This window comes from Megascapheus bottae, chromosome 20 (genome assembly GCF_031878675.1).
Source record: "Megascapheus bottae isolate mThoBot1 chromosome 20, mThoBot2.hap1, whole genome shotgun sequence".
In the NCBI taxonomy this organism is placed as follows: domain Eukaryota; kingdom Metazoa; phylum Chordata; class Mammalia; order Rodentia; family Geomyidae; genus Megascapheus; species Megascapheus bottae.
Window position 1 is genome coordinate 20,419,381 of NC_143528.1, and position 22,602 is coordinate 20,441,982.

At 40.9% G+C, this 22,602-nt stretch overlaps 1 protein-coding gene across 5 annotated transcripts in view; it reads left to right on the forward strand.

Moving 5' to 3' along the window:
* The window catches only part of Irf2 (interferon regulatory factor 2), a 116,069-nt gene that overhangs the window by 78,598 nt on the left and 14,869 nt on the right, over window positions 1–22,602 (forward strand). For all 5 annotated transcript variants that reach the window (XM_090354140.1, XM_090354138.1, XM_090354137.1 and 2 more), the window contains 5 exons: window positions 7,619–7,711; window positions 11,505–11,604; window positions 12,262–12,438; window positions 12,758–12,804; window positions 21,281–21,398. In XM_090354140.1, the coding sequence (XP_090210266.1) occupies window positions 7,625–7,711; window positions 11,505–11,604; window positions 12,262–12,438; window positions 12,758–12,804; window positions 21,281–21,398 (529 nt within the window). In that variant the 5' untranslated portion in view covers window positions 7,619–7,624. The remainder of the gene's footprint in view (window positions 1–7,618; window positions 7,712–11,504; window positions 11,605–12,261; window positions 12,439–12,757; window positions 12,805–21,280; window positions 21,399–22,602) is intronic.

Below are 22,602 nucleotides of genomic sequence, written 5' to 3' on the forward strand. Positions count from 1 at the left end.
ATATATAGAAAAGTATGGGGTGGCTTGCAGCGAGCCTGTCACATCATTCTCCCTGAAAAATCTACCTCAAAGGAGAATTCAGGATTGAATTCTTCTATTTTTGTCTATTAGATGGTGGTAAACATCTGCTTTGTAGATTTGGACCAACATTTCTGGATTAAGATCAACACTTTTGATTTAGTTTTAATATACAGAAATAATAGAACAGAAACATGAGACAGCACCTTCTATTAAGAAAAAAAAAGAAAAAAAAATTGGGGGGTTGGGAATGTGTTAGTGGTAGAGTGCTTGCCTAGCATGCACAAAGGCCCGGGTTCAATTCCTCAGTACCACATACATAGAAAAAAAGCCGAAAGTTGTGCTGAGGCTCAAGTGGTAGAGTTCTAGCCTTGAGAAAATCCAAGGACAGTGCTCAGGCCCTGAGCTCAAGCCCAGGACTGGGAGGGTTGGGGGGAAGGGGAGGAGAAAGTCTGTTTGGAAACAATTCTTCAGGAAATCTACAACATGTATTCTTTTCAAAGGTCAGCAAAATAAAACAAACACAAGATAAAGGTTATAGTAATGATGCATCTGGTTTCTGTTGCTTAATAACTTTCCTGAAGTTCAATCCCACCTTTAAAAATGAAGTCATAAATACACTAAAAAGCATAAAGCATACCTTCTTCCTGTATCTGGCATGCCACATAGATGTCAAAACCGCTCTTTGGTTTTGTGACTGGCAGTTGTTGACCCCGCCTCCAGGGCCCCAGAGAGTATGCAGAGGGATGAAGAGAAATACTAAGCATAGCCAACCGGGAGGGTCCCACACTTCCTCCCTGCTGGGCTCCATTGCATTGTCTTAGCTCTGAACAGGATGTTTTCAAGCCAAGCACATGCTATGAATGCTTTTCTTGTACATTTTTATTCATGTTGTACATTTTATTTTTATCTCCCAATAGTTAGTACAGTACCAAGGATGGGTTTTCTTCTCCTTATCTTCCTGTATCCTCCTGCTTCTATTTCCCACTCTCTCCTTCAACCTGCCACGCACATGTACACACACATCTGTGCACACACATCTGTATACACTCCCTTGGGAAGCAGTGTAGCCCAGTGCAATGCTTCGTAAAATCTTTAACAATATCACTAAACAGTGCTGACTCATTTGTGGTGCTGGCTCATGTTTTCTGTTCTATTATTTCGGTATATTAAAACTAAATCAAAAGTGTTGATCTTAATCCAGATATGCTGGTCCAAATCTACAAAGTAGATGTTTACCACTATTAGACAAAAAAAATTCCTGTGGGTTTGGGGGGAAAAAACAACAACCCTCTTTTTGGCATGTCTCCTAAAGGCAGGCTGATTGGGATTTGAATTTGAGCTTTACCTTTGGAACAGATGCTGAGCTTTGTAAGTAGCTTCATTCCTCCCTTGCAGAATTGGAGATAAGATACAGTACTTCATGGAGCTTGTTGGAAGATTAAATGGAATTTACAGAGGGAGCTCTTAGTTTGTGGCTCTGGGGAAGCTGTAGAACAAACATAGTAGAAGTAGTGATGACCTTCTGTGCCCAATTCACTTGATACAGTTGTTTTTAATTTTTTTCCCCAGTCCTGGGGCTTAAACTCACAGCCTGGGCACTGTCATTGGGCTTTCTCAAGGTTTGTGCTCTACAACTTGAACCATAGCACCACTTCTGGCTTTTTCTGTGTATGTGGTACTGAGGAATCAAACTGAGGGCTTCATGCATGCTACGCAGTTACTCTACCACTAGGCCACACTCCCAGCCCCACTTAATACAGTTTTGCATGCAGATTCTTACTTTGGTGAAGAAGGTACACAATAAATAATGTGAGAAGTACAGAATTTCAGGTAGAAGGAGCTTGTATTTGGAAGATTATTGTATGACTAGAAAAAAGTATTACTAAAGATTAGTGTTATAGTTCTATAAGTGTATAGTGGTTTAAGAATAAAAACTTTTCGACCTCCAGGATATTGAAACAAAAGCCATATAATGAATGACTGTTGTCCTTAATGTACTATGTTATCTCTCATCTCCTTTGCTGTCCCTTGGTTATCTCATATTGTATAGTATCTCACTTTGTTATCTGATATATTGAATTTATTTGTATTTGGTTATTTGAAATTTGATAGGGAAGGGGGGAAAACCAAGACGAGTGGAGGGTGTGGGGGGGGAGGGAAATGGGTACCAAGACATGTGAAAGGGTATCAATGTATGTGAATTAATGCACCTTCTATCTGGCAAATATCATGTAACCCTTTTACTAATTACAATAAAAAATGCAAAAAAAAAGAATAAAAACTTTTCCTGTACGTTTTTTCTTTACATTCCCTTTTGAAGCAGAATCCATAGTTTTTGGTGTACCTTTCTGACCATTTGGCTCTGGATATAATGCTGCTTGGTTTCACAGTATTGAAACAAGGCTTTTCTCAAATTATCACTCAAAAGTCTTCATTAACTTGTATTGACAAATACAGATTTTTACCAGGTACTTGAGATACTCCTGGAAGACCTAGGTTGGAATTCTAGCTTTATCCATCTTCCTTTCCTTCTCTTCCCTTCCTCCCCCACCTTTTATTATCATCAATGATCATTTATTATCGTCATGATTATTACTGTTATAATTTAGGATAGGAGACACTTTTAGCTCTACTTTTTCTCATCTTTAAAATGGGAATAATAGTCTTTAACTGGCTAGTTGGGGATTCTTGGTATGAAGTGTCTAGACTTGCTTCTTAGATGCTCTGTAACTCTTAGGAAGTTCCACCTACATTGGTATTAAGTCTTTTTTTCTGTCAACATTAGTAAATGCATCTTCCTCAATCCTGCCAACTTTATACCCTGCCTGGGTTGCCTGCTACTTTCTCTTGGCCTTCCTGGCTAATACAAAGCTTCTTTTGCTATAAAATGTTTCCCTACAAACCCAGTTAATAATGATTTATATATTTCTTGCTAAAAACTTAGTTGGCAGTTAGTCTCCACTGCCTCCTGATCTCCATTGCATAGTTTTATTATTATAATTACAGTCTTATTAGTTGGCTTTATATGATTTATGTCTCATATCCTCCGCTAACATATTAGTTCCCTGAGCGTGGTGATCACATCTAACATACCCTCCAGTCTTCCACAGCTGTTACTTTGGCACAGTTCCCTGGAATACTACATATTTAAGAAGTATTTGTGGATATACTCAGTGACAGGGCACTGTGACAGCATATGCCAAAAGAAAGGGGAGTCCAGTGGTTAGCACTGTGAGAGTGGGTTTAATGGATAAAAACAGGTTTAAGGTAGCTTTTGTTAGAAGAGAAAAATAATAAGATTTATAAGAGGAATGGGCCTTTTCTGTATAGAGAGGACAAATGGGTGACAAGAATCCTCCAGGGACAGAGAAAGGATATGGCTACAAAAGCACAGGGCAGGGCACTGCTTACTCCATTCTATGACAACTCAAACCTCAGTCCTGTTCTTAGCAAATTAGTTCCCACCGCAGTCTTCACTAGCGCTCCATTTTGACCATCATGCACGAGTCTCTTTTATACCTTGTAGTTATTTTTATGGTTATTCTGCAAGCTGTGTTCAAAAACTTTACTTAAGACAGCCCCAAGTGCAAAAGTAGTGATCATATTCGGATAAGCCAAAAAGAAACCGTGGAAGCTTTCATCTTTTATGTAGGTGTGTATATAAATGAAAAAAAATCCCATCTGTAGAGGATCAATATGAAAGTGTCGGGCCGCGCCTCGTCCATGGAAACAGGCATTTCTTATAGCATTGTGTGCTGAAAGTTAGGTTTGTGGATAGGTGTTTCTGCTTTTACTTTCTTTAAAGCAGAGATTGATCATGTTCTAGGTTTATGAAATTATAGAATCCTAGCATTTTACATTGTGTGTGTGTTAGGTTTATAAAATTATAGAATCCTAGCATTTTACATTGCGTGTGTGTGTGTGTGTGTGTGTGTGTGTGTGTGTGTGTGTGTGTGTGTGACTTCTGGGGCTTGAACTCAACATTGAGCACAGTCTGAGCTTTTTTTGGTCAAGACTAGTCCGGTTTTCCGGCTGTTAAGTGGAGGTAAGAGTCTCATGAACTTTCCTACCTGGGCTGGCTTTGAAGATCTGTCTCTTGAGTAGCTCTGATTATAGGTTTGCTTGCACCACTAGTGTCTGGCTGCATTTTATGCTCAGAAAAAAAAGAGATCACACTATGAATTTTCATGTTATGCAAGTACTTGTTACAATCATTGATAACCTTAGAAGTCGTGTTTTGAAGTGTCTCACTTTTCTAGATCATCAAAAGTGTGTGCCAGAAAGATGGAGAAGTAAGCCAAGGGTATGTACCAGCAATGGCAAAGTCAGGACAGGACATAGTGCCTCTGATTTTCTGTGTACTTTGGTTCTCCTAGGCAACAACTAACACTCGTGTGGCTTCTTTACATAGTTCTTGTTTTCCCCAACATGGTTTCCCTTCCACACAGCCTAGGTATTTTTTCCCATAGAAACTTGCCTTACAGAAGACCAGTGTATCACTTTGTCCTCAACCATCCTTGCTGTTGCTGCTTGCTGTTGGTTCCTGCCTTTGCAGTGTCCCCTCCCCTTCGCTGCTAGCTTATTAGGGCAACCATAGCAAAGTACCTTAAGTAGTGTGGCTTAAACAGTAGAAATTCATTCTCTTATAGTTCTCAAACAACAACAAAAACAAAAACCTGAGGTCCACCCATCAGCAAGGCAATGCTACTTCTGAAGGTTCTAAGAGGAGGATCTGTCCTTGTTTCTTCTAGCTTGGGGAAGTTCCTGCCATTCTTTGGCTTGTGGTAGCTTTACATTAATCTATCTTTCCATCATCACATGTCCATCCACCCTGTGTCTGTGCCTTCACATAAGATTCATTTTTGTGAGTGTGTGTCTGCAATTCCCTCTTTGTAAGAACAGTAGGTTCCTATAAGTCTCTGGTCACGGCATTTTCATGAACTGATCAGTATTTAGCTTTGTTTTTTTGTGTTGTCTATTTTACAGTACTTCAATACAGTATTTTAATATTCACTGCTGACTGATTGATACTGAATTCATACTGGAGTGTACCTTATTTTCCTGTGTACATTTTCTCCATAAGATACATTGTAGCCTTCTTGTGCTTAGAAATAGTATATAACACTCAACACCATTCTTGGGTGACATTTTAAGTGCCAAAATAACCAAGATAAAGCACAGATGTGTGAGAACTATCTGGCTAAATTGGCCATGAAAAAGACATTTGTTTGGTCTAAGCTGAGAATGTGCACACCAGGTGTCTCTCATTTTCTCCCTCTGCCTGTCTGTGATGACCACAAAAGCACCAGGAATATTGATTTTATTGATTTTTTTTTGCAGTTTCAAATAAGCTTTCATGAGCAGGCAAATTCACATGTGCAGGACTTATAAATGATTTACACCAACAGTATCTTCTCTTATAGAAAGCTTTTGGAAATACATCTGGGGGTGATTATTTCTTTCAGATGGATTACTTGTGAAAAAGTATAGGAGGAAATAATATTTTTGTGATTGTGACCTGGAAGCAGAGCCGCTTACGTGTGCCTCTCCTGTTTTCCCGTTACTCCATACACAAGCAGCAGCGGGAGAACTGCATTCGATTGCTTTCTACTAGTGACTCCTGTCATTGACCTGCTTGTGTTGTTTCCTTTGTTACCACTGTCTTCCAGTCTTCTTCCCTGACTGGTCTGATTGCTCCCACCTTATAAGGTAGAGTCTTTGTGGGGCTGTTTGGTGTAATCTATGTATGCAGCTTTGTCCATGCTCCAAGAGCTCTTCTGTAACTCTCACCAGCTGCACAAAGGACTATTCAGTTTGATAATTCCCTTCTTTCCAGTGTCCACTTTTAACCTGGGAAGCAAGATGGCAGGAAAGTTTCTTCCCTCCCCCTATCTTATCCAGTTCTGGAGCCTTGTTCTTAGTCCATGATTCTTGAATAGGTAGATGAGTAAATGAAGAGTGGTTGGAATAGGTTGAGACCATCGAGAGAGAGCAGTTATACTGAAGCCTCCTTAAGGCTATTCCATGTCTCCGTGCATGCATGCGTGCGTGCGTGTCCTGGTGCCACCTCAAAGAATGGGGCTCTGAAGCCTGCAGATGATTATCAGGGCATCACTGCAGCCTGGATTGCACTTCAGAACTGGCCCGATCCTTATACTGAACGTTTCCTGTGTAGAAAGCAGCATTTGGCTTTGTAGGATTATGTAAGAAGGTCTACTCTTCAAGAATTTACAATTTACATAGGAAGAGGGTTGAAAAGTTGAAACAGCAGAAAAGTAGATTATGAGATAGGATTAAAGATTTATAGCAGGGGCTCTAAAGCAGCGTTTGATTTCTAAGTGAGTACTGTCAGTTCTGAGTAGCATAGGAGTTGAGTTAGAGGAAGATTACTTCAGCCTGGAGTGGTCTGGGAAGGCTTTGTTGAGAGGGAGGGTGGGTGCTGGGTCTTGGAGGATGCATGAGGATTGACAGATTTGGGGAAAGGTGCAGAGAGCTGGATGGAAGCAGAAGCAGGAGGTGTCTACAACAGTGAGTGCACTAGCACAAGGAAAGGGCTTTCTGCTATGGGTGAAAGTAACTTATAACGATGCTTGTACTCTGGCACTCAAGGCAGGGTATGGAGGAGATCTTGGCAAGGTTAGTGAGAGTTATAAGACTGACTATATCAGGCCACGTTCACCGGAACAGTTTTCAGTCCTTTCTGTGGGAAATGAGTTACCGTAACAAGAGACAATTTGGGGTTGCAAAGAAGATTATAATGTTCCATTGTCTACAAAGGCCCAGAGAATGAAGGCTTGAGTCACCATCATCTTTGCATTCAGATTCTAGATTAAATTTAGGCGCAAATAGAGTAAGCCAGGGAAAGACTGTCTTAGGAATCTGGAGGGAGCAAGGAAAGGCACACACTGGTTGGTGGAGGGAAAATGTTTGGACCATGCAAATGATTTTCAAAGGACAAGTAAGGAAAAGAGATACTTTCAAGGTGGAGGAGGGTTGGTATGGAAGAAAATACTTGAAGGAATGAAAAGATAGGTTAGGGTAAAAGCCATGGCAAAGATTAAGAGAGGGTACTTAGCTCTGAAAATAGATTTTTGTCAGGAGAACAATCTTGAAAGAACCAGGTTAATTGATTCCTGCATAGCAGCATTAAGTGACACTTCCTGGGAGTTCAAATCATTTCTATCACTCAGATGCCCCCAAAGAACAAATTGGTTACTCTAACTCACTGTCACGAAAGTGTTTTGCTCTGGCTGTGCTTAGCTATTAAAAGAAGGATTTGTAATATCAAATATATTCCAAATTACTGGTATTCAGATTGCTGATTAAATTTCCTGTAAATACAGCCAGGAGAGAAGGAATTCAAGCTTAACATGAGGCAAAGTGACTGGGAAGTGTGTGGGTGCTAGGTGTCAGGCCTATTTTGTGTCCTGGTCCTTTCCAGGGTAAACAAGGTGGCGAAGCAGGTGGCTAGAAGGTAATGCCCCCTGAGTACCTTTACTTATCCTGTGAAGGGTCACAAAGGTCTGGAGAACTTTGTAGCACAGACAGGACAGTCAGCAGCAGAAAGACCTAATGTTGCGTTTCTCTTCTGTCACAGGGTACCATGCCAGTGGAAAGGATGAGAATGCGCCCATGGCTGGAGGAACAGATAAACTCAAATACGATACCAGGGCTAAAGTGGCTTAACAAGGTAAATTGTGTGTGTGCGTGCGTGCGTGCGTGCGTGCGTGCGTGTGTGTATTTGTGTAATTGGGAGATAGTTGCTCTTTCTGAAGAAAGCATTGGCCACAGGACCAAACAAAAGTAAAATCATTCTTAGTGTTTACAGTCTTAGACTTGCTCAATGCAAAATCCAAACAACCAACAATGATCCTGAAACATCTTATTATCGGATCACAAAGGTTTGTGTCATTTGCCCCAGTGGGGCTCACTGTTGGCATTGACTTTGGGAGACTAGGAAGTTCCTTGCTTGTAATAGCCCTTACCCTCTTCCTTCTTCAAGTTCCTTTCTTGCTCCTGGCTGTCCAGGATGGAAATTGCAGTTTCATTTTGGAGTAGAATATACTGACTTGTCTTTTTTGGGGGGTGGGGGAGGACGATCCTGCCGTGAGGCTTGAACTCTGGGCCTGAGCATTGTCCCTGCGCTCTTCAGCACAAGCCTAGCACTCTGCTACTTGAGCGAAGCATCACTTCGGTTTTCTTGTGGGTGATCCCGGCACCTGGCACTGATTGTCTTTTGAAGGTGTTCTATATGAAGAACTTTTTTGTGTATACAAAAAGTCTTCTCAGCCAGTCGTTGATGGCTCAGTCCTGTAATCCTAGCTCCTCAGGAGGCTGAGATATGATGATCACAGTTTGAAGCCAACGTGGACAGGAAATTCTGTAGACTCTGTCTAGTTCACCACCAAAGCAGAGTTATGGCTCAGGTAATAGAACAAAATAGCTCAGGAACAGCATCTAGCCCAAGACCAATATATATCCACCAAAAATAAAAGACACAGAGAGAAGCCATGAAAAGACATAGTAGTGACTGGAGTGATGAGGCCACAAGCCCTGGGGACGGATAGATATCAGAACCTAGAAAAGTCTCCTGTAGAGTTCCGGCTTCCAGATCTGTGATAGAATAAGTGCTGATGTAATTTGTTGTAACAGCTTTAGGATGGGTTGTTTCCTTAGTGTGACTTTCCCTGGAGACCTCACTTTATCTATTTCCTCTTCTTCCCCTCTTGTTTCAGAGCTGGTGGTCTAGCCCAAGGCCTTGAGCATGTTAAGCAAGTGATTTTTTTTTTCTTGGTCAGTCAGGGGGCTTGAACTCTGGGCCTAGGCACTGTCCCTCAGCTCTTAGCTCAAGGCTACTACCCTACTCCTTGGCCTGAGTGTTGTCCCTGAACTCTTCAGCTTAAGGCTGTCACCCTACCCCTTGAGCCGCAGGGTGCCACGTCTGTTTTCTGGTGGTTAATTGGAGATAAGAATCTCATGATCTTTAGTGCCCTGGCTGGCTTTGAACCTCGACTTCAGATCTCAGCCTCCTGATTAGCTAGGATTACAGGCATGTGCCACTGGGCCCAGCAAGTATTCTAATAATCAACTACAACGCCAGCCTTGTGTTCTCTTATCTAGGACCAGAAAGCAAATGGATTTCTTTGTACAAATAAACCCTTAATTCCTTATAAGTGGCTTTTCTCTATTGGACTTCTTTCTTCCAATTTGTAGTTCAAGAATTCTTACTAGGGAAGAGTAAGGAAGGGGACTCTGCCATCTCTGCAGGCTCCTTTGCTGCAGCCAGGCATGAGCTTAGCTGATGGATGGCAGTGGGCCACTGGCTGCCAGCCCTGTTCCCTCTCAGGGGCTGCTGAATGGACCAAGGGTCTTTGTCAGACAGCTTCCCCCAGGGACTCACCACCGCAGGCATGTAGCTATGTTGTGAACTCAGGTACTGCTGTGCTATCATAGTCATGGCAGGCCTTTGAAGGGGACAGGGTGTTTTCTTTGCTTACCTACACACCAGTGGGCATTTTTTTTCTCTTTTTAAATAAGTTTCTTCTAACCTAGGCTTGTTGGCACAATAGCAGAGTCTTTCAGGGTTTATATTTTTATACAGGAAGCCTTAGATTGTAGATGTATACTTCATTTCCAGAAAATTCTATAAAAACAGTTCTTTTTACTTGTAGTTCTTTTCATGTCAACATCAACACTCGCATCAAGCAGTTTTGTTCTCTGATTTTCATGTGTCTTAAAAAATTAAATTTTACTCAGCTCCTTTCTCATGCCCTGATTTTCAGCCCACCTGAAGTGAGATTCTGTAGATGATGCAATAGGAACAAAGAGGAAACTATGTAAAGTCTCTCTCTTTAAGGACCGACTTGTAAAAATGTGGTAGAATTTCCCCTTCTCACAGTTTTTGGGAAACTCTCTAACATTCTGAAATGTTCTCAGTTTAACTGTTAACGATGGATTTTGTGTGGGGTACCAAATGCCTTTTGGGACTGTAGGAAGGGCTTTTCCTAGATTTCACTGTATGAGAGCAGAGTGGTGGGGAATCCCTGCTGACATTTCTCTCCCTCCCCTGCTGACCCCCACCCCACTTCCCTGTTGAATAGAGCAGAGGTTCTCCCTATCTGGCAATCTTCACAGGTCTGTCAGGACTTTGGAGATAAAATATAGGGTGAATATAGGATCCCATGACCTTGAATTTGTACTTCGATACTTTCAACCATAAGTTCCATCAATTAAAATCATGTTTATGATTTCTTCGACCATAAAAGGAATTTCTAACATATATTTAGTAAAGTCCCATGGAACTTTGAACCTTGGCTGCTTAGAACTGTCCGAAGGGCTCGCTGATCCTCATTTCTTTTCACACATGGAGTTTCATCCTCAGGGCGAGCATTTTCTGAAGGGGTTTCTCATTGGAGTCTACCCAGGGTTGATTAAAGCATTGTAAGTTAGCCTAAGCCAGTAGGGAAGACAGAAATGGAGTCTGACCTAAGGATTGTAGTGAGGAGCATTTCATTATTTCATTCAGGGCAGTGGACCTAATATCCCATTGGGCCCAGAATCTTTTTTTTTTGACAGTCCTGGGCTTGGGCTCAGGGCCTGAACACTGTCCCTGGATTTTCTCGAGGCTAGGGCTCTACCACTTGAGCCACAGCACCACTTCTGGCTTTTTGCTATGTATGTGGTACCGAGGAATCGAACCCGGGTCTTCGTGCATGCTAGGCAAGCACTCTACCACTAGGCCAAACTTCCAGCCCCTAGAATCTTTTAGTTTTGTGAATATGTAGGCAGATAGATAGAGATCCTTAGTATTATCTGTGACAGTAGCTTCAGATAGACCCAATTATGCCTTGGTAGCGAAAAGGGGTCTAGGTTATTTTGGAAACTAACAACTTTTCACTTAACTAAGGCAGCTGAAGTAACTGTTTACCAAATAATGAGAAGAAATAAGAATAAACATTAGAAGTTTTTGCAAGTGGCCAGTTATTCGTGGCATTACAGAAGAGTAGAGGGTGCTGGTGGCTCATGTCAAAATTGCACTTCACAGCCAGCCCAGAAGAGAAAGTCCCTGGAGTCATCTCCAGTGATCTACCTAATAAAAGCTAGAGTTGTAGCTCAAGTGCTAGAGTGCTAGCCTTGAGCAAAAGCAGCTCAGGGACAGAGACCAGGCCCAGAGTTTAAGCCCCAGGACTGGAAAAACAAAACCATCAAAACAAAAAAAACCTTCAACAACAAAGAATAGTAGGGCTAAGAACAGAGCATGTTGCCATACATTCCTGCTCTGCCTGGCTAGGAGAGACTCTTGATTGTACCCCAGAGCTCAAGATTTGGGACTCAGCAGGGAGGTGTGTTTGTTTTGCAGTTGGCTTTACCAGACACTAGTGAATTCAGTGGCTTTTAGTGTGAAATCTTACAACTAGACTGGAAGAGCCTTTTGCCATGGTAAGCCAAACACTGAAATTGCAGTTCTTTGCCTTTCATTCCAGGAAAAGAAGATTTTCCAGATCCCCTGGATGCATGCAGCTAGGCATGGGTGGGATGTGGAAAAAGATGCACCCCTCTTCAGAAACTGGGCAATCCACACAGGTATTAAAACCTGCATGGTTCCTCAAAGCATGTGCTTCGCTTTACTGTTGCTTTCATTGCACATGGAAAATATATCCTGGCTGATGGCTTCATGAATACAGTTCTGAAAATCTCATCACTTATCCCAAAGTGATCCAGAATACAGAGTCCCTCCCATCTCATAGTTCCTCAGTCCCTGAGGTAGGTTATTCTGTGACATCTCAGAGGGTTACATGGAGAATATATAAATTCATCTGCCCTAGAGCTATAAATTTGGGCTGAATTTATTTCCACTAAAGGCAGCAAAGAAGGTATTTATTACAAAAATTAAGTAGGTTGTTATGTTCACAGATGTTATGTTCTTAGTATTTGAAAATCAGAAACTAATTCTGCCTGTTGAACTTCCAGCCTTTTATTCTTAAGATCTACATGGATCTCGAATTTCCATTCTAAGCTCTTTGGTAGAATCAATGTGACCAGCTTGTGCCATCATGTCACAAACTAACATTCCTAATTCTAGAGAACATTCCTAATCCTAGAGAAACCATGATGGCTAATCTTATCTGAAATGTAAAGACTTTTCTATATCACCTTGCCAACAATATCGTGTTATCATAATTTTTTTATTCTATATCTAATGTTTTTCCTCTTTCTCATAACCTTCGGCTGTTTTGTCAGGAAAGCATCAACCAGGAATAGATAAACCCGATCCAAAAACATGGAAGGCCAATTTTCGATGTGCCATGAATTCCTTGCCTGACATTGAAGAAGTTAAGGATAAAAGTATAAAGAAAGGAAACAATGCCTTCAGAGTATATCGAATGTTGCCCTTATCTGAACGACCTTCTAAGAAAGGTAAAGGTATTTATTGTATTTATTGACTAGAGAAATGATCACTTAGTACACACCACAGACCCATTGTGATTTATTTCTGTGTCTGTAGTCACTTCAAGGATAAAACACTTGTGTATTTGTTGGGTAGTAATTCTGTCCTTACCCTGCCTAGAAAAATGACTTTCAGAGCACTAGAGGAAGTAAAATAAACACATTAGGAATTTTGATCATGACAAAAGTAACAGGTTTATTGAGAGTTTCAGAAAGAATTGAATGTAAGGGAATATTTCTCTCGACATCCTTCATGAATTAATCCCAAACTACTTTTCTGTCATTACAGGAAAGAAACCAAAGACAGACAAAGAAGACAGAGTTAAGCATATCAAGGTAACCATTGGTTGTTTAGAGAGTTGTGATCCTATTAATGATTCATGTTCTGTTTCATAAAAACAAGTCATATGATCTCTGCAAAGGGCTTAGACTTCCTTTTTTTGCTATTGTGTTTTCTGTGCCCTACATGTCTCTTTGACATGTATCTACCTGCAGACATGAGTGTACATGTCCCCTGCTTAGTCCAAAATCACTGAAAAATGTGTGAATGAAGTCTCAAATTCACAGAGCTTAACAATCTGAAGTCTCTGACTTACTCCCAAAGAAGCTCCAATAATCAGCTTATATCCAGTACTATGAAGTATATTTTCAGGCTCTTAAATATATTTTAATATAGAGTATGTGGTATATTGTACTTCAGATAAAATGTTTTTACTATACACACACACACACATTTCTTCTTTGGCCATTAGCTTGAGGACAAAGTAGTCAGGTTCTCCAAAGGGTTTTTCTGCTCTACTAAGGAGTCATCTCTTATGACTGCCCAGCGGTTTCCACAAGGATGAGGATGTGTTCAGTGAACTTCTCAGTAGGATAAGTAGTAGGGTTGTGCTAATGTGAGGTTTTCAGTGGGTGGATCAGGTAGCCTTGGTTAAATAGAAGCGAGAGGAGCCACATATCCCATGCCAGTGATGACCAGCTTCAGCTGCTAAGCAATGAGCAGGAAACGCAGCTATAGCCCTGTAGACCACCTGAGAGAGGGTCTTGTCATCAGCTTCCCTTTGCAGAAGAAGCTGAGGTTCAATTGAGTGGCACTGTCCCAGATCACATGATCGTTTAGAGCTGAATGTGAAATAATATTCTGACTTGTAATCCAGAATAACAGTAGAAGAGAAAGGCCCAAATTATCCTGACATTTAAAAACAGGCCATAATATGAGAAGGGGTATCAATGTGCAAGAAGTAATGAACCTGTTACCTGATGAATGTAACTGTAACTAACCCCTCTATACATTATCCCGACAATAAAATTAAAACTTAAAAAAACAGACCAGTAAGGTGAAATTATAAATAAAACACACTGAAAAAAGCTTATTGCAGACATATCATTGGACTTGTTAAGGTAGCATTTTGTTATAACCAAAGGACCACCACAGATGGCAAAATCAACAGGTGTGCAGGCTCATCTCCTAAGATGGCATAATGTTGGTATTAAATCCCATGTACACTTTCTGTTTGCTTTAAGTCATCTCTACTTTACAGATGATATTTAATACAAAATAATGCAATGTGAATAGTTGCTTTGTTATATTTTTCATAACAGGAATAAAAAGTCTGTGTGTATTCAGTGCGAGCAAGATTTGCTTCCTGATTTTTTTTTTTTTTTGGTCGGTCGTGGGACGTGGACTCTGGGCCTGGGTGCTGTCCCTGAGCTCTTCAGCTCAAGGCTACCAACTTATCCTTTGAGCCACAGCACCACTCCCAGTTTTCTAGTGGTTAATTAGATATGAGTCTCATGGTCTTTAGTGCCTGGGCTGGCTTTGAACTGCAATACTCAGATTCTAGTCTTCTGGGTAGCTAGGATTACAGGCATGAGCCACTGTGTCTGCGTGCTTCCTAATATTTTTTGATCAGTGATTGGTTGAATGCATAGACATAGTAGCTTATTTTGGGGGGGAAAACTTAGGGCTGAGAGCTGTTTGCCTCCACTGTGGAAAACACTTTTAGGTGGAGGACTTGAGCAATGATAGTTACAGTTGCACTTTGGTTATTTTCAGTTTCTGACTTTCTTTAAATATAGTACAATGCTAAGTCCTCATTTTGGTTTAAATTTTCATGTGGAAAAATATCATACACCAAGAAAGGAGGCAAATGAGTAAAGCTTAGCCCACACACCAGACCCCAATTTCAGAGTTCATATTTCTGAACAATTTCTGTCTGTTTCATTAGTGCCCCCATTCACTCTCTGACTCCTAATGAGAAATTGTAGATACTTAACCCATATTTGACTTGCAAGAACAGTTGTTTAATGTAGTATTTTTAAAGAAACTCCAGACATCACAATTGTTTCTTCCGTTGTATTTCAGTTTATGTCTTTACAAGATACTCTTTAAAATGCCATAGGATTTAAAAATTTTTTTTTTGCCAGTTATGGGGCTTGAGCTCAGGGCCTGAGTTCTGTCCTTGGACTTTTTTTTAAGGCTAGTGCTCTACCACTTGAGCCACAGCACCATTTCCAGCCTTTTTCTATATATGTGGTACCAAGGAATCAAACCCAGGTTTTCATACATGCTAGGCAAGCACTCTACCACTAGGCCAAACTCCAGGTCCAAAAATGCCATAGTATTTTTATTGTACTTAATAAGTGATAGTAATTCCTCAGTATTATCAAATACCCTGCCTATGCTCAGATTTCCATTTGTCTCCTAAATGTCACTATAACTTTTTCCTGATTTGTTTATCTGAATTAAGATCCATAGAAAAAGCTCAGTGTGGTAGTACATGTCTGTAATCCCAGCAAGGGAGGCACAGGTAAGAGTATCACCAGTTTGAGGGCAGCCTGGGCCACATAGCAAACCTTATTTTTTTCTTTTTTTAAAGTTCCATGTAAGACCCACATGTAATTTTTGAAGATGTCTTGTCAGTTTTGTGTTTAATATAGGCTTTTCCTATGTCAGGTCTTAAAGTTTTGCTTTTTCTTGCAGTTATAAAACTAAATTCATTGTTAACCATATTGTTTTCCCGTGTTGAATCCCAATCTTAAGCATGATTGTATCATGTTTAGTACACTGTTTTCAGAGCCTCTAACTCAATGACTGGCACAGAACAGATAATACATAGTTGAAAGCTGAACAGATACACAAGCATCTGTTCAATAAATAAATGTGTAAACAAATACAATATGTGTAGTGGGAACGAGGGGTTTTATATTAGGATGCAAGTTTGATTTTGTGATTGCAACTTGTTAGTAAGTAAGAATAGAGTAACAAGTACACCATTCAACATATTACACCCAGATATAACCATCATATTCCACTGAATGTCAGATACCAATGGCTATTAGATACATCGTTGTCTTCTTTCTCTTTCTTTCTCTCCGTCTCTGTCTCTGTCTGTCTGTCTCTGTCTCTCTGTCTCTTTTCTTTCTCTCTGTCTCTCTCTGACTTTCTCCCTCTGTCTTTCTCTCTTTCTCTCGGTCTGACATGGGGCTTGAACTTAGGGCCTATTCCTGAGCTCTTTCAACTCAAGGCTAGTGTTCTACCTCTTTGAACCACAGCTCCATTTCCATTTTGGTGATGGTTAATTGTAGATAAAAGTATCATGGACTTTCCTGCCTAGGCTAACTATGAACTATGATCCCCAGATCTCAGCCTTCTGAGTAGCCAGGATTAAAGGTGTGATCCTCCAGGACCCAGCTATCTTATGTATCTCTAAGAAAGGAAATCAGTGTCCAGTGAAATCATGGTACAGATTTGCTAGTATTGATATATCCCATTTCAGGATGTGAGAATGTGTGTCTTAGAATGGATGACATATGCTGTTTTCATCAATGAAGGACCCTTGCAGTCTCAGCCTTGCAGGGCCTTCCTCATGACCACTAACATAAGCGAGCTGTGGAAGGCATGGCTCTAGGTAGAGCTTGCCTGTGTTGGTCCACAAAGTGGGTGTTATGAAATCATTCAGTGATGAAGGAATGGCTAATGTGTCTCTCAAGCAGAAGGCAGGTGATGCATCAGACACAGCACAGCCTGATGCTCACGCAGATCTTAAAGTTCTAACAGCGGAATATGGATCAGACCAGTAGCCTCCAAAATTCTATGGTTCGTGGCGACTACTACCATTGTGTTGATTGAGCTAGTGTATCTGCAGAATATTTCCAATGTTAATTCCTCACAGGCTCTAGAATTGTATTGTCTAAGGATGGCCTCATCCTTATTGAGCAATTAATATGTAATAGTAATCTGTAATATATACAGTAGTGATAGGTTATTATGTTAATAGTTAATATTAGTAATGCATTAACTTTTTGTGATATGTCAAAATAAATAAACTTTGAGTTCATCTGTCTTGTGCAGGTATATAACTGGTTAGGCTAGGTAAATTTCTGCTACTGAGGAAATCTGTTGGTATATACCTAATGTAACTAGATTTGGATTCTTACTGTTGAAGCAAGAAGTTTTGACATTTTAATTAGTAAAAAAATGTATAAGACATGATAAAATAGTACCAAAATTGTTTCCTGGAGCTTTAAGATAGCTTATAGGTGTAGTCTGTGTTATCTAGGAAATAGTTATCTCAATACTCAAACATCAAAAATTCCTCTATTCTCTGATATTCATACATCTATAGTGCTCGCTGAGCTGTATTTTATCCAAAATAAACCTTGTTTATGCAGCAATAACTGGCTAAAGAACAAGAGAAAGAATAATGAGCAGTACTAAACTGTACATCATTTACTGTGCGTAAATTTACGTCAAAAACTATCATAGAACTCAGGCACGGTGGCTCATGCCTGTAATCCTAGCTACTCAGGAAGCTGAGATCTGAGGATCAAAGCCAGCCCAGGCTGGGCACTAAAGACCATGAAATTCTGTGGTACAAGTGGCAGAGCAGTAGCTTTGAGCTGAAGAGCTCAGGGACAGTGCCCAGGCCCAGAGTCCAAGCCCCACGACCAACAAACAAAACAAAACAAAAACAAAAACAAAAAAAAAACTATTATAGAATTCCCAGCTTGTGAGAATTCAGGCAAGGCCAAAAACAGTAAGAATAACAGTAAGTAGCTGATACTCTTGAGTCCTTCCTCATCTGGTTTTTCCTGTCATGACCAGCTTCTTGCCTTCCCTTATTTCCCTTTTTCCAGGGAATGTAAGCAGATAAAAGACTGGACTCACTTTCCCACATTGTACTACTTTATGGAATTAGGATGTGAACACCAGTCAGCTGTAGGATTTGTGTTCTTTCATAAATGCAGTAAAAAGTTGTAGAACTTGAAATGTGGACAGGCACAAACCATGAGCCTTCTTTAGCACTAGAAGCTTCATGAATGGAAGTTTAAAAATTGGAGTGTTTGGTCTTCCCTGGATGGATCAGGAAATTGATTTAATCAGAGCAAGATTTGGGTGAAAGAAAATGACAGTAAGGTAGGGTGGTTATGAATGAATAGAATACTTCATGCTTCAGAGAGAGTTTTGCAGATGAAATATATGTGCTTCCAGATCAAAGCACCACTGTGAAGATGGAAATACAATCTAGAAAGGCCTGTAGTCACTCAGTAAAGGGTTGGCCTGTTCTATGTTAGTTTTGAATGCAGACTTGTGGGTAGAAGTTACATAAAGCAGATCCAGTTTAGAAATCTCTAATATACCTTTGGCTCCAACAGAGACATGAGCTGGATTAAAACTCAGTGTGTTAGCTGCAGCTCTTCAGAGATGACTACCTGCTGGGCCTTTGACTTTACCTGTTCCGTCACTCACTGGAAGAAGTCTTTAGTTTTAAACCTCAATCAGATGAAAACCTATGCCATGGACAGAATAAGTAAAATAGGACAAAACAGGTTTATCAGGCTTATTGCACTGATTGCTGTGGCTCCTTTCTCTGACTGGGGGCTTTGAAAGCTGGTGAGGTAAATTACCTCTATGGATAATTATGACAGTAGGCACAGTTGAACTCCTTGAAGCAGATTTTTTTTTTTTTTTTTGGTCGGTTGTAGGGCTGGAACTCTGGGCCTGGGCGCTGTCCCTGAGCCCTTTAGCTCAAGGCTAGCACTCTACTACTTGAGCCACAGCACCACTTCCTGTTTTCTTTGGTTAATTGAAGATATTAGTCTCATAGACTTCTGTGCCTGGGCTGAACTATGATCCTGAGATCTTAGCCTCATGAATAGCTAGGATTACAGACTTGAGCCACCAGCACCTGAAGCAGATTTTTTGAGGACAGGGAAGTTGATATTTTAGGGAAATCTTTCTGCCTGGTGATTCGAAGGGATGGAGAGGAGGGACTTTAATAAGCAAATGTACGCAAAGATGGAGAAGGGGACATTTGAATGTGTTCACTATAATGTGCTCAGAACAAATAATAGTAAGATAGCAAGAAGAAAACACTGAAGTTTCTTCAGCTAGTTATGCTTAATTTCTTTTTAGAGAATTGAGGAAATAAAAGTAGAGCAAGGGAATGTAGGACAACAGGATTTGAGAAGGGAAGATGGGAAGGGTGACATCAAGGAAGCCACCAACCAAGAAAGGTGCCAAGGGAGAGGAAGGGGATTGCAGCAGTGTGCAGGCATTTAGGTCATCAAGAAAGGAGGTTGGTTACAGCATTCACACTGATGTCAGAGGAGTCTGTTGAGGGAAAGGAACTTGAGAAAAGGTCATTGGGTTGGGGAGAACAGAGTTTAATTGGTGACCAGTCACGATAGTAAGCATTTGTTTAATAAAAATACATATTGATCACATCTTATCTTTATGTCAGTTCAGTGGACTACGTCCTCTTAGACTCCTCATTCGACAACTGTCCACAATGCCCTAAGAGAGGCTTGGAGAGAAAGTAAATAAAGTCTTGCAGCCAGGGAGAAGTGGAGCAGCTATGTCTCTTGGTCTGCCTGATTCCCCAGTTTATGACCCTGTCACTCTGGTGGTATATCTGGATTCTGCAGATGGATTGGAAGCAAGATCAGAAGTGCTTGCAAGGGAGAGATGAGATTAGAAAGGGCAGATATGTCTTCAGAAGTTCAGCTGTGAAGGAAGGGGAAAAACTGGTGACTCAAATCACAGACAAGCTAGGATTCTTGGAATGTAGAGAGAAAAGTACAAGATGCTAGTAGAAAAGGGGGCAAAAATTCTTCCCATTGTGGCTGTCCAGGCCCTTCCTGCTGTTTGGCTTTGTAAGATATAGACAATGTATAGAGATGTCTAGAGAGATAAGTAGGTAAGTGGATGGTTTGATGGTTGAATGGGTGGGTGGGTGGTTGGGTGTATGGATGGATGGATGGATGGATGGATGGATGGATGGATGACTATTTAACCTAAGATGAGCAGTGAGGTGGCCATGCCTTTGAAACCATGGTTTCATGATGAGAGTTTGTTAGTGAGATCATAAAGGAGGAAAGCACTTCTCTTTCTTTCTCTGGCTCATATTACTTCTCTGAGATTTGGTACTGGGGAGTATGGGTGGGTGGCAAGGATTCTAAGAAGTACGAAATTGATAAGGACCCACTAAGCCTTAGGTTGTCCCTTACTTTTTTTTTTCAAGGTGCATTTTTTTGTTTGTTTTTGTCCCAGTATGGGCATTGAATTCAGTCCCTAATGCTCTTGCTTGTTCCAGGCTGATCCACTGCCTCCTGGGCCATACGTTCACTTCCAGCTTTTTGCTTATTAATTAGAGATTAAGAGTCTCCTAGATGCACATTGCCACAGACTTTCCTGAAGGGGCTGGCTTTGAACCTTAATCTCTAGATCTCACCCTTTTGAGTACCTGAGATACAGAAGTGAACCATGTGCACTTGTCAAGGCACGGTTTTATCTGCCTTGTGGAATCCGCTCACAGTCCTATATGTTGTTTCCACCCTGACACTCTCTTCTTCCATTTTGGATTTCCTAGGACTTGTCTTATATGGATTTGGTTTAACTTACTGCTGTCATTGAAGCTAACAGGATCTTAACCATGAGGAACCATTCTCACCAAATGATGAAAGTAGATGTGGACCTCAGGCTTAGCTTTTGTGGAATTTGTTAGTACTTTGTGAGAGGGGTTTAAGTACTCTTGAATAAAGTAGGAATTCAAAGCTATAAAGAGAAAAGAAATGGATCGTGCTTCATTAGTATTAATGTGTAGCCTCTTGGCCTGGATGGGCTATCTAGGCAGAAGAAGTGCATTTATGTGGAGTGAGGGTGTGGGGGGTTTCCAGCAGGACGTGGGCCAGAAAGAGGCAGGCTTCAGCAGTGATATGGCCCATGTTAAGTACCAGCTAGCCAGTATAGGAGGGTCAAATGGCCAGAATCTCTTGCAAACCATATCTGAAAAAAGTCAGACACACCTTCCTCTGGGATCCTGTTCTTGGCCAAGGAGGATTTTTTGAGGAAGTAAGTGTAAAACCACTGGAATAAGTCTTTCCTGAGAGGGAAATCCAGGACTTGTTTTTTTTTCTTTTAGGTCCAAGATCAGTTCTTGAACTGGGTACCTGCTGCTTTCCCTCATTATTGGCTAGCACTCCCAACTGAGCCACACCTCTGACCACCAAAGGACTTGTGATCTATGCAGTGCAATACTTCACCGGACAGTTCTGCTCTCTGCTGAACCCCCAGAGCTATTGTCCGCAGCTGCAGGCATTCCCCAAAGGCAAGCCAGATGTGCTGGTGAAAGAAAATGAGAGATACAGAGCACCTAGCTTTTTTAACCGCAGGCTAATTTAAAGAGTTAAATGGAAGATGACATGAATGACTAAGAAATTAGACAGAGGGTAGAATTTAAGCTAAGAAAAGGGAGGGGAAAGAAAGTGTTCTCAATTCTTTTTTTTTTCTTCTTCTTCTTCTTCCTAGCAAGAACCAGTTGAGTCATCTTTGGGGCTTAGTAATGGAGTAAGTGATCTTTCTCCTGAGTATGCGGTCCTGACTTCAGCTATAAAAAATGAAGTGGATAGTACGGTGAACATCATAGGTAAACTGTTTTGACATTTTTTTTAAATACAGGAACTGCCCTTCTGGGGTCTAAAATTTGCACAAACAAACAAAAAAACCAATGATCTTTAAATAACAGAATCAGTAAGAGGAACTTGGAAACAAATCCAAATTCAAGTCTCCAGATTTTAGGGCTAAAAAAATCAGATAAAGGAACTTGGATGTGGTCTCCCCAAGAAAAGAAATCCAAGAATGAGAAATGCTTCTTCTCCACTGGCTTATGCTTAGCAGTTCTAAATTACTCCCTATTCACATGGATGAAAGTGTAATGTATCTAACTTGGGAACAAGGAAGATTATTCTTATAGTCCTCTCAGTGGCCTTGCTGTATGTACTTGCCACAGAGATTGAGTTTATTTTACAATCACAAAGATTCACCGTCTGACCCAACTGATCCTGTAAAGCACCTTCCACATTCTGATTCACCACTCCCAGGAAGCGGATGGGGAGCAAGGCAGTTCCCCTTCCCTTGGGGAGATCCAGATAGTAAACACAAACCACAGGTGACTGCAGCATTCTGCTAGTGGAGAATATTGCAAAGGAAGGGAACTGAGAGACAAGAAAAAATAACCCAGAACCAGATTCACATTCGGAGGTGTCAGAAGAGTTCCATTTCATGTAGCCAGGTGGCATGTCAGGACAGGAGGATTCCTCGTAGAAGAGCCTGGATAGGAACACACCTGGGGAACAGAAAAGGAAGTGTGATATAAACAAGCTGTATTACTCCTAGCTTATTGGTTGCAACTCCTAACAAACTTCCAGAGCCACAAGGTTCATAAATATTCAAGTTCAAGAACAAGCAAAAAGAGAGAAGTGGAGCTGTGGCTCAAGTGGTAAAGCACTGGCCTTGAAAAATACCTCAGGGACAGAACTCAGGTTCTGAGTTCAAGCCCCAGACCCAACACATGCCAAAATAAACAAATTCTCTATCTGGTCTACCTGTCTACCCTTTTTCTATGATTGGTGCCACCTGGGGCTGGCGTGAGTTTAATGAGTCAGAACTCTCTTTTGGGACCAAGATAATAGTTGGATTTGGTTAGAGAATCGCTTATTGGGTGACATGATCCTCTTCTTGGTCTTTATAATAAATTAATAATAAAGAGCAGCAAAATGACCTAGAATGTATCTTTCTCATTGATCAGTGGCCCTTATGAGGTATATGATTATATAAGAATAGATTCACAA